The following is a 12,743-nucleotide window of genomic DNA, read 5'->3' as shown; positions in this document are numbered from 1 at the left end:
TGCAATCACCGAACCCATTGTTAAACTGGTAGGATTCCACCACTGCATTTACTTAAATTGTCTCTCAGTTCATGCAGTATCGATAGATATCTGGCACCACCAATCCATAAATATGAAACAATTGTTCCAAGCATTTATTTTTATGTTTATCAGTGTTTCAATCTAAGTTTATGAGGCTAACCAAAGTACTGTAGGTTTAAAGGGCTGCAAGTAAAACCTTTTTATTTTTCTTTTATTTATTTATTTCTTCAAGCATGTATTAGACAACATATGTACATATAAACGTGATTTTGGATACATGAAATGGATACAAATAAAAAGAAACGTAAGGGCAGGGACAGTAGGCACATTGGTGCATTTATGCACGCCCCTTACAGACCGCTTAAGAATGGGGTGAGGTCGACAGTGAGGTCTGCTTCAGAACAATCACTCTTCAAAGTAGGTTAAAGTTTTGAATGAAGGAGCTTCTCAGAGCCATTCTAATGCAGAGAAAGTCCTGATTAAAACAGTACAGTACAGAAAGGAACGCTTTTATCTTAAAAGCGAAAGAACAAACGCAGAATCTTCACTGGAGAATGCACTTCTTATCTCACATGTTAATGTAAACACTGTAACAATAAAGAACAAGATTTATTTTTAACTTGGCTTGGCCAAAGCTCTGTTGCAACGACTAAAGGTGACAGTTTAGAGAAATATTAATCAGATACATCTATTTAAAGCTCAATCAATTTTCTTTTTTATTATTTTTCTACAGAAAAGCTAAGTCGCCAACTCAGGACAATGAAGACGATCCGAGAACTTTTGGTCTATCGCAGATTCTTTCTCATTGTTCTTACTCCCCTTCTACTGCTTCCACTGCCTCTCATCATCAGAACAAAAGTAAGTGAGAAAGGCAGCGCTTTTTCAGCTGTTTAGATATGCTTGACTGCACCTGGCATGGCCTGCATAGTGAGATGCATTGATTGGGAAAGGCTGGGCTGTATATTGACGTTGAATTATTTTACTTGGCTGTATCACTGACTTCCGATATTTTATGCTCTATTGATCTCAGAGTGAAATTCCATACAACATTATAATGTATGGGACTTGAAAATGATCAAGGCTCTTTTTTATTTTTCTTAATGTGATTTTGATGGATGAACTGAGAAGTCATCAGACGAAATATTTCATCTCTTTTGAAATCTCAGCTCCTCACAAAAATCCTAGAGACTGTGAATTACATATATCTTTATGTTTTAGTATGTTGGCATTTCAAGCCGATATGATTTGTAAATCTTAGTATTATTATCATTATCAAACATTTATTTGACTATGTCCATTATCATAACATTTTTTTACATAATACTCAAAGTTTAAGTAGATTCAATTCAATTTTTTATTATTAGTTTTATGTCATAACAAAATTTCTAATTTTCCTTTCATAGTCACCTTCGGCTCATCACAGAAAACCATCCAGGCAGAAAACCATATTTTTATTGTTAATGTTGCCTTTTTATATTTGTGTTGTATTTGTGCTGATAAATAAATAAAGGGAGACTAGTATAGATCCATTTTGAGCTATTTAGCTCTCATCAGCTAGCCATACCCTTACTGGGATTTGAACCTGGGCTGTATTACATATTAGGCAGGAGTCTTAGCCACTATGCCACAGGCTCTCCTCCTTTATCAGCTGAGCCAGGGAAATAGGTATATATATTATTATCACTGTTATTATTTTTTTAAACATATCCATTATCACTTCATTTTTTACATAATGCTCTAAATTTAACTAAGTTTAACTATTTTTTCATTATAAGCTTTCATATATCAACCTGTATCTTTCCAGTAATCATGCAATCTTATGTCTTTTGCCATTTGTGGAATTAATCTTCTGATTATTCCCTTAATAATATTTGTGCGGACTTCTCTTCGCAGCTCATTGCTTGTTGCATCTTTTATATAATTTCGATATCCTCCATCTGTTTCTTTAATCAGCATATCTTTGGTCATCAATGGTGCTTCTGATAAGATTTCTCTCCTTAAATCCATCAATTCTTCTCTTTTTTCTTCTTCTGTACCTTGCCATCTGGAGTAGAGTTCCTGGCCATCCAGCTCCTCTTTTCATGTTCCACTCTCTGCATTTCTAACCACACTCCATTCACTGTAGATGTCAACAAATTTCTTGTCTTTGTGCTCGTTTTTCTCTTCAATTTTTAGGACTCTAGCCGCCACTTTTTCCAATTGAGATTCTCCATCATATTTTGCTGTTATATGCTCTAGATTTTCCAGTTTTTCCTCAATTCTCTCTGATACTTCTAATATTTTTTGAATTTCAAACATTATCACTTGCAGTGTTAAAGTTTCTTTTTGATGTTGATGTTGTGCCATTCTTCTGACTGGTAAACACTGCCACTCTGGCTTTCAAGGCTTTTTATTAGATTAAGCACAAATTCACATGCTATATAATTGAAATTGAAAACCTGATATTGCATTAATATTGCACTATACCATAAAATTTTATATAGCTACTGCTCTGGATAGAAGCTGTTTTTCAGCCTTGTCACAAACCTAAAGTATGTTTAGTTGTAGATAGAAATTACTATGGAAGTTTCAAATTACGGCTAAGGCAACAGGACTGGGGGAAAAACTTACAGAGAGGACCCCTCATTTTGAAAGTATAAAATTCAGTAAGGCTGTCTTAATAGACTGAAATTGATAAAAAGATGAAAATAATTTTTAAATTGCTATCATATACTCCAGTGGATATCCTCTACCCTGATTCCTAGTTTCCACATTCAGACATGGCAGAATTTTAAAGTATGACAGGGAAATACCATTCGAACCCTTCGTCCCCCAAATAAGACATTTTCATTAATCTGAATTTGTTAAATTCTAGTTTGTAATATTTGTATTCATAAAAAAGTATCAGGTAAGCCCAATGACCTTCCTTGGGGATATATGCAAACTTTAAGCATTCTTTCTTGGACCATGTTTTATTTTCCTTTGAAACAATGCTCCAGAAGATTAATGTCATTGCCCAGAGGATCATTGGTGGCCCTCTCCCCTCTTTGGAAGAGCTTTATAGCTCCCTCTGCCTTAAGAAAGTTCAAAACATTCTTAAAGATACATCTCACCCTGGGCACCCTTTTTTTTGAACTATTACCATCTGGCAGACGGTACAGGATAATTAAAAACAAGGACAAATAGGCTGAAAAACAGCTTCTATCCAGAGCAGTAACTATATAAAATTTTATGGTACAGTGCAATATTAATTCAATATCGGGTTTTCAATTTCAATTATATAGCATGTGAAGGATGTGTGTTTGTGGTTTTATTTTTATAGTTATAATGTACACAGAAGATGGCATTTAATTTCATGTATGATGTGCAATGACAATAAACTAAACTAAACTAAATTTGTTTAACTAAAAATGGAAAATGAAAAAAAAATGGAATGCACAGGTACAGTATAGGTGGTACCTTGCTCAGTAGTAGTAACTGTGAAAGGGATCTTGGAGTCCTAGTGGACAACCATTTAAATATGAGCCAGCAGTGTGCAGCAGCTGCCCAAAAAGCCAACACAATTCTAGGCTGCATCAACAGAGGGATAGAATTAAGATCACGTGAAGTGTTAATACCACTTTATAATGCCTTGGTAAGGCCACACTTGGAATACTGCATTCAGTTCTGGTCGCCACGATGTGAAAAAAGATGTGGAGACTCTAGAAAGAGTGCAGAGAAGAGCAACAAAGATGATTAGGGGACTGGAGACTAAAACATATGAAGAACGGTTGCAGGAACTGGGTATGTTTAGCTTAAGAGAAAGAAGGACTAGGGGAGACATGATAGCAGTGTTCCAATATCTCAGGGGTTGCCACAAAGAAGAGGGAGTCAAACTATTCTCCAAGGCACCTGAGGGTAGAACAAGAAGCAATGGGTGGAAACTAATCAGGGAAAGAAGCAACTTAGAACTGAGGAGAAATTTCCTGACAGTTAGAACAATTAATCAGTGGAACAGCTTGCCTCCAGAAGTTGTGAATGCCCCAACACTGGAAGTCTTTAAGAAGATGTTGGATAGCCATCTGTCTGAAATGGTATAGGGTTTCCTGCCTAGGCAGGGGGTTGGACTAGAAGACCTCCAAGGTCCCTTCCAACTCTGCCATTGTATTGTATTGTATTGTCTTCATGCTTCTCCTACATACCTCTTCTCTGGAGAGTTTACTCATCAGCCTTTCTCTTTTTTTGATATCTTAAATTGCCTTCCACTTGATTGTTTGATTTCAAAACAAAGTGCGACCTCTATGGGCCATTGTATGGTGGTTGCTGGGAGGTGGCATTCAGCAGGTATTGATTTTTTTTTAATGCATTAGATGCTTTCAATATGAATTGATCAATCCCTTCTATGGTAAGTTTTATGTGCATCTGTGATTGATACATGAAGACCATGGTACCAATAGAGGATGCAGTTGCCAATAATGCAGCGTAGGCATTAGGAAAACAGTACAGAGATTGCATATGAACGCAACCTTTTTCTATTTAACACCTTCTGATGACAGAATATTAAACTAAGCAGATATCAGCAGCTTGTTCACTGGGCAAGAGTGGCTTTTTATCTGGCAATGTAATCAAGTGACTTGTCAGACATTAAAAATGTTAATGAGTACATTTTTGATTCCATGAAATTCTACAACAAAATTTGATTGCTGAGAAGCTGTCAACTGCCATCCTGGTCAGTGACTGTGGCAGTTTTATTACCTATCCACTTTCCCCCAACATTTTTTCACAGTTCCTTTAAGTACTAAAGGAGGGAAATAAATCTCCCCTAATGCAGATTTTCTCCCCTTCATAATTAGTCATAACAGCATTTTCAGAGAAGTTATTTTGAGAACAAATAAAAATAGACTCCGAAGATTGAAAGGTGAATCTATCACATTCATGCAATGTTCTTTTCTTTTCTCTAGTATCTTTTATATTATGAGTTTGCCATGCATCAATATATACCATCCAATACACAATCCTTTAGGCCAGGGGTGTCCAAACTTGGGAACTTTAAGACTTGTGGACTTCAACTCCCAGAATTCCCCAGCCAGCATGGCTGGCTGGGGAATTCTGGGAGTTCAAGTCCACAAGTCTTAAAGTTCCCAAGTTTGGACACCCCTGCTTTAGGCATATAGATGTCTGTTTGGATATATAGGTAGTCCTTGACGTACAACCACAATTGAGTCCAAAATTTCTGTTGCTAAGTGAGACAGTTGTTAAATGAGTTTTGTCCCATTTTACAACCTTTCTTGCCACAGTTGTTAAGTACATAACTGCAACCGTTAAGTTAGTACCCTGCTTGTTAAGTGAATCTGGGTTCCCCTTTGAGTCTGTAGATTCTCATTCCTTCAGGTCATGGTTGCCCCAAAAGTGCTTTTTCATGAGGCGACTGGACTTTCTTGTTTTTTCTTTGAAGATGTTTTGTTTCTCCTCCAAGAAGCTTCTTCAGCTCTGACAGGATAACGGAAAAGCTGTTGGCAAGGAATATAAATCCTTCCATTCCCCACTATCCTGTCAGAGCTAAAGAAGCTTCTTAGATGAGAAGCGAAATGTCTTCAAAGAAAAAAAACAAGAAAATTTAGTTGCCTCCCATTTAGTGCTTGTCAGAAGGTTGCAAAGGGTGATCACATGTTCCCAGAAACCATCATAAATATGAAACAGTTGCTAAATTTTGACCACATTATCATAGGGATGTTGTAATGGGAATAAGTGTGAGAAACGGTCATAATTCACTTTCTTCAGTGTTGTTCTAACTTCAAATAGTCCCTAAATGGACTGTTATAAGTCAAGGAATACCCATATAGATGGATGTGATGGATATATAGAGCAACATATCTGGAAATTTATGTTGATATATGGAAGTGATGTGTGTGAAGCAGAGTCTCATTGTATATTTATGGATGCTGGTATCATTTATATAGCCATAATATAGTTGGAAGGACACACTTTGGGTATTTTAAGTTAGGAAACATGGGAAATATAATATAGTACTATGAATTGTACAGATAGCAGTAAAGAATCTTACAACATAGAGCTGTGACCTAGAAGTTATCAGTTTTTCCCATTTTTCCAACCCAAATTTAGTTTTTCAGCTTGTATAGCTCTATCAAGTTCAGATTATTTCCCTTGAATTTTTTTAAAAGTTTGCAGTAAAACTATTCATGTATTTTGATGCCTATTACTTTAAGTAGCCATGTTTGTGTATATACGTATTATCTGTCTAACATAATATTTTCAAATATCTTTGACCAATATGAGAATTTTTACATTATTTTTACAAATTTATCTTTTTGTGAGCAATTTTTTCATGTAGGTAAGTTAGCATTCTAAATGCTTATGCCATGCAAAATTCAAAAATAGCTATGTTTATATATTAATTCAAATATGCAAAATTAAATTAGTTTTCATAAATTTGCCAGGTGTGAGCTGAAAAATTCCTGGCAGGAAAAAGAAATGTTGATAACTTCTAATATCTAGGGGCCATCCAAATTTTTCCAACCCAAATTTAGTAGCCCTACATTTACACTTGAAAAAATTCAATTATATGTGTGCGTGTGTGCGTGTGTATGTGTGTAAACCCATCTCAGTTGTGAGTTCTCCTATCAATGTACACAACTGCAATTGCCATCTCTCAGTGTGATTTGATACTGGTCTTTCTATAATCTTCTAAAAAGCAATCTTTTGCATCATTTAAGTATGTTAATGTTAGATACCAGAGCTCTGATTCTTACTAATTCTAAATCGTCAGTAGTTACGCAGTAAAATTTTGGATGGCATCTTAAAAAATTAATCATTGTTTGGGAAATATGTGGTAAATATGTATGACTAGGCACAAAGGACAGGTATCCTCCCACTGCACACTCTAGGTCCATAGTGGTTACATTTATTGTTGTATTTTCTTTTTAGAATATAATTCTGTGAAAATGAAAGTGTTATAAAAATGAGATTTTATTACTGCCTTTTCAACAAATTACATGCAATAAAATAGAGATGAATAAATTTCTCTTGTTTACCATCTTACTGAAATGTAGCTGTGCCTAAGAGATGGATAATTTAGTTTCAGGCAGAGAGAAGAAACTATGCTCAATCTGTTATTTAAATGACTAATCTTTCCGGCTAATCTTTCTTCTCTAGCGTATGTGCAGAAGGATAGTTTAAGGCATCCTTCATTTGATGGAAAGAAAAAAAAACTGGCCGCAGTAGCTTTAATATGTATAGATTTTGTTTTTGGTTTCTTGAAGATTTCTTCACATTTTTTACTGAAAGCTGGTAACGAGTAGTGGTTTCCTGTTTTTAATTACCACTCTGGAACACAATCTGTTACAGAGTGCTAAGGATGTGGAAAGGCAGACAAAAATGTTCCATCGTTAAGAATGGATCTTAGGGTCCCCATGAGACATACAGTATATCACATAGCTCCAGTGGTAGGATTCAATTTTTTTTACTACCGGTTCTGTGGGTGTACTTTTGTGGGCGTGGCTTTGTGGGCGTAGCATGGAAATGATACTGCAAAATCCTCATTCCCTCCCCACCCCACTAACCTGCTTTCCAGCTCCGTTCTCCTGTTCAGGGCAACAGAAGAAGATCAGCTGGGAGGCGGCGGGGGTGGGGCCAACCTATTTCCGGAGGGAATGGAGGACTGCCTCTGAGCTCCGCTAAATGCGGAGGGCTTTTTGACGGGCGGGACGCTGCCGACCCTCATTTCCACCCTGAGGGTCGGGGATTTTTGGCGCCGAATATCCTGGCACCCTGCCCGGCTCCAAGCTGGCCCGTTGGGTTGGCCGGGCAGCCGGACAGGAGGAAGATAGCGCGCCAGTCGGTTGCGGCATGGCGGCTGGCATTTTAAACCAGCATGGCGGCTGGCGTTCTCTGAGTCGGAGTCGGAGCGGCAGAGCAACGGAGCGCCAGCGCCAGCTGAGCAGCGGAGCAGCGTGGTGGTAAAGACTTGATTGGAGGGGGCGAGAAGGCCGGAGGACAGCGGCGGTGGTCTGTGTGGTCTGCGTGACTGTGTGACTGGGCGGATTTTGGCCTGAGACATTAGAGAGATGGTGGCAACCCAGGAGAGCCGAGCGGCCCAAATTACGAGCTATGGATCGCTGAGCTCTAAACTGGCCGGTGATTGTGGGAAGGAATGTAAGGCCCGAGGGAGGCCCGAGAGATCCAAGGCGCCGAAGGGAAGAAGGGAAGGAGAGTGAGGCCTGAGGCGCCGGAGGAAGTAGAGAGTTGAAAGAATGATGGAAGGGCTGCAGGGAGGCCGCAGGGAGGCCGATGCAGCCCTCCCGGGCCCAATAACAACGCCTATGGGTTGCCAAATGGACAGAGGACTATTTTCTACTAAGGCAGGCCATGGAACGGAGGCCTGGAACATCAGAGGCCCATGCAGAAGGTCAGACCCAGTGCTCTGCTGTGCTCACAACTACCCCCCCTCATTTACCACCTACTTACTATGGGCTATCTGCCCTACCGCCTATTATGACTTACCATCTATTACGAACTACTTCTTAGCTGCAATCTTTTATCCACCAGCTGGCTACTTTATCATATTTCCACCAGCCATCATTTCCATCCAGATATGGACTATTTTCATCAGCCTATCCCCTTGCCTGGACTATCCTCTTGCCAGGACCATCCCCTTAGTGGGAACTGCGGCTGCTGATACATATTAACATCTACAGCTCCCACTTGATGAACTTGGCCCTGTCTAATTATGTTATACACGAGGCTAGACCTACTACAGCTATGAGAGTCCCCCCTCTCGCAGCTATGGCCTCCTGCCCTTTCGAGGGCCCACCTTGAGGACGGGTTCATTAACCCAGAGAGGTGGAGGAAGCGCACGTTGAGGGGTTTTTTAATTAAATGTTTTTTAAAAGTTGTAAGGGGTTATAGGGATGGGGGGGGAACAGGTCAGGAGGGATGGGGGAGCCAGGCACCTAGGTGTGGTCGAAGGAGGAGGGAGCGGAGTGGGGGAGGAGAGGGAAGATAGCATTCCTGTACAGGGCTCCCTGATACCAACGGTCGTGGGGAGGGGCAGGTGCGAGGACAGATTAAGAGCGCGTAGTCGGTTGGGAGACCGGGGTTTTTGGTCATTCCCGGTCGTTTGCACCAACCCCTGCATACTAGGTGGTCAGGATCTACAGACCCAAGGCCTGAGACTGCTGTTATGCAACGCGAGGTCCATTGTCAATAAGGCCCCCCTCATCCACGATCTAATTTTGGAGGGGGAGCCGGACCTCGCAGGAATAACCGAGACCTGGTTGGGCCACGAGGGAGGTTTACCCCTCGTGGAAATGTGCCCGCCAGGTTATCGAGCATTTCACCAGCCTCGGGCCCAGGGAAGGGGCGGTGGGGTAGCAGTGATTATCCGGGAAGACTTGGAGCCGAGAGAGTTCACTGTGCCACAGACATCTGGGTGTGAGTCCCTCGTCGTGAGATGGGGCCCAGGGAGGCAGTTGGGCCTGCTGATAGTATACCTGGCTCCTCGCTATACACCAGCGGCCCTGCCTGAACTCCTTGAGCTGATCTCATCGGTGGCAGTTGAGACCCCCAAACTTTTAGTGATGGGGGATTTTAATCTGCCGTCGATGGGAGAAACGTCTGAGGGGGTTCGCGAGTTCATGGCTTCCATGACAGCCATGGACCTGACCCAGTTAATTCAGGGCCCTACTCACGAGGGAGGCCACACGTTGGACCTTGTCTTTGTCTCTGGCCAGTGGACGAGTGATCTGGGAATAGGGGATCCAATTATTACTCCCCTGTCATGGTCAGATCACTCACTTCTCCGGCTTCACTTCCCCGGTGCTACACCCCGCTGCGGGGAGGCGGAACCGGAAGGTATTAGATGGTTCCGCCCCAAGCGCCTGATGGAACCAGTTAGGTTCCAGACGGAGCTTGGGCCACCTCCTGTGGACCTGACCCGCCCCCGAGTGGAGGATCTGGTAGACGCATGGAATAGTGCGGCTACCGGGGCCCTAGACCGGGTGGCGCCTTTGTGGCCTCTCCTGCGGCGACGATCCACCCTGGCCCCTTGGTTCACCGAGGAGCTAAGGGTGATGAAACGCCACAAGAGACGCCTAGAGAGTCGTTGGAGATCCTCCCGTTCCGAATTTGACCGAGCACAGGCACGAGCCTATTTGAGGACGTACCTTGTGGCATTAAGAGCGGCCAAACGTCAATATTGTGCCGCTCTTATTGCGTCCGCAGATAACCGCCCTGCCGCCTTGTTTCGGGTGACTCGCTCTCTCTTGTTTGAGAGACCGCGGGAAGCCCCTTTACAGGGCAGAGCAGAGGAGTTTGGGAAATATCTACAGGACAAAGTCGCTCAAATCCGGAAGGGATGGGCCCCTTTCAGTAGTCCAGCTGAGACGCCCGCGGCAAGTCTTGAGGGACCGCTTTGGGAGGAGTTTGACTTGGTTGCCATCGAGGATTTGGACAGGTTGCGTGGACGCCTGCGACCTACCACATGTTTATTGGACCCGTGTCCCTCCTGGCTTGTACTGGCATCCTGGGAGGTTACACGCGACTGGCTCCTGGGCCTAGTGAATGCTTCGTTGGGCGAGGGGCTTCTACCGACCGCCTTGAAAGAGGTGGTGGTGAGGCCCCTGCTCAAGAAGCCTTCCCTGGACCCAATGGACCTAGTCAATTATCGTCCAGTCTCCAACCTTCCTTTTTTAGCGAAGGTTGTAGAGAGTGTGGTAGCACAACAGTTCCCACGTCACCTGGAGGAGAATGATTATCTAGACCCGCGCCAGTCCGGCTTCCGACCCGGGCACAGCACGGAGACGGCCTTGGTCGCATTGGTTGATGATCTCTGGAGGGCCAGAGATAGGGGCTGTTCCTCTATCCTGGTCCTATTAGATCTCTCGGTGGCGTTCGATACCATCGACCATGGTATCCTGTTGCACCGGCTAGAGGGGCTGGGAGTCAGGGGCACCGTTCTACGGTGGTTTGGCTCCTACCTCTCTGACCGGACGCAACATGTGTTGGCAGGGGAGCAGAGATCGACCCGGAGGCCACTCACATGTGGGGTGCCTCAGGGGTCGGTGCTCTCGCCTCTCCTGTTCAACACTTACATGAAACCGCTGGGCGAGATCATCCGTGGTTTTGGGGTGGGATATCATCTGTATGCTGATGATACTCAGCTATACATTTCCACCCCGAACCACCCCAATGAAGCCGTCGAAATGATGTCCCGGTGTTTGGAGGCCGTACGGGTCTGGATGGATGACAACTGACTAAAACTCAACCCTTCCAAGACGGAGTGGCTGTGGCTTCCGGCCTCCCGGTTCAACCAGTTGCTTCCATCTCTGGCCATTGGGGGCGTGCAACTGGCCCCCATGGAACAGGTGCGCAATTTGGGCGTCCTCCTAGATGCCCGGCTGTCCATGGATGACCATGTAACAGCCGTGGCAAGGGGGGCGTTCCATCAGGTTCGCCTGATGCGCCAATTGCGCCCCTTATTGGACCGGGATGCCCTACGCACAGTCACCCATGCGCTAGTGACGTCTCGCCTGGACTACTGCAATGCTCTCTACATGGGGCTTCCCTTGAGATGCACTCGGAGACTGCAGTTGGTCCAGAACGCGGCCGCGCGGGTGATTATGGGGAGGACTAGATACTCCCCTGTAACACCTCTCCTGCGCGAGCTGCACTGGCTTCCTGTAGTCTTCCGAGTGCGTTTCAAGGTTTTGATTATGATCTTTAAAGCGCTTCATGGCACAGGACCTAGTTACATGCAGGATCGCATCCTGCCCCATACATCCCTACGACCAATCCGCTCACACAGAGAGGGACATCTTTGGGTGCCGTCCGCCAAACAGTGTCGGGGGGCGACACCCAGGAGCAGAGCCTTCTCTGTGATGGGCCCAGCCCTATGGAATGACCTCCCCCGTGACATCAGGACTACTACCGATCTCCGCTCCTTCCGTGTACAGTTGAAGACCCACCTCTTTCAATTATCTGGCCTGGCTCAACCGTAAATTTTTCTTACTCCTCCTGACAGTTCTTTTAAATTTTTAAATTTTAAATTGTGTTTTTACAATCGGGGTATTTTAATGGTGACTTTTAATTGTCCAATGTGATGTAATTTGTTACCTCCTCCGTGCATGTATGTCCTGTATATATGTATGTTTATGTGTTTGTATACATGTTTTATGTTTTATATACTCCATTGTACGCCGCCCCGAGTCCTGTCTGGAAAGGGAGCGGCTAATAAATTTAAATTTATTATTATTATTATTATTATTATTATTATTATTATTATTATTATTATTATTATTATTATTATTATTATTATTATTATTATTTGCCGGTTCTCTGAACTACTCAAAATTTCCGCTACCGGTTCGCCAGAATCTGTCAGAACTGGCTGAATACCACCTCTGCATAACTCCCTGGAGACTGTCCTGTTTATTTCCTCCCAGAAGCTTTTAGAAGGGTCAACTGAACAAACACGAAGAAAAATATTCTCAATCCCATTTAGGAGACTGTTTTATTCATATCTGGATCACCAATTGTATACTGTAGACCTCAGCCCAAAGATGCAGGCTTCAGCAGATGGGAAGTATAGGAGAATTCAAAAAGGCTTGTGTCCTAGGGCATTCATTTTTTCTTGTTTGTTTTGAGGACAAAGCTTAAGCAAAAGAAAGAAATCCATGGAGGCACATCCCCAGAATACAAATCTTATATAACTGAAACCAAAACGAGGATAGTTGGCCTACAGACTGAAA

The 12,743-nt window shown here is 43.1% G+C and overlaps 1 protein-coding gene across 5 annotated transcripts in view; it reads left to right on the top strand.

Moving 5' to 3' along the window:
- Positions 1 to 12,743, top strand: part of SLC13A1 (solute carrier family 13 member 1) — a 95,267-nt gene that overhangs the window by 40,866 nt on the left and 41,658 nt on the right. For 3 of the 5 annotated variants that reach the window (XM_081956715.1, XM_081956714.1, XM_081956713.1), the window contains exon 2: positions 755 to 879. In XM_081956715.1, the coding sequence (XP_081812841.1) occupies positions 781 to 879 (99 nt within the window). In that variant the 5' untranslated portion in view covers positions 755 to 780. Of the gene's footprint in view, positions 1 to 420; positions 439 to 477; positions 602 to 754; positions 880 to 12,743 lie in introns of those variants that run through there. The other 2 variants (XM_081956717.1, XM_081956716.1) reach the window with 2 other exon arrangements.

Source organism: Natrix helvetica (genome assembly GCF_964273705.1).
Source record: "Natrix helvetica genome assembly, chromosome: 6".
NCBI lineage: Eukaryota > Metazoa > Chordata > Lepidosauria > Squamata > Natricidae > Natrix > Natrix helvetica.
Note: the sequence above shows the minus strand (reverse complement) of the source record. Positions and strands in the feature narration are given on the sequence as shown.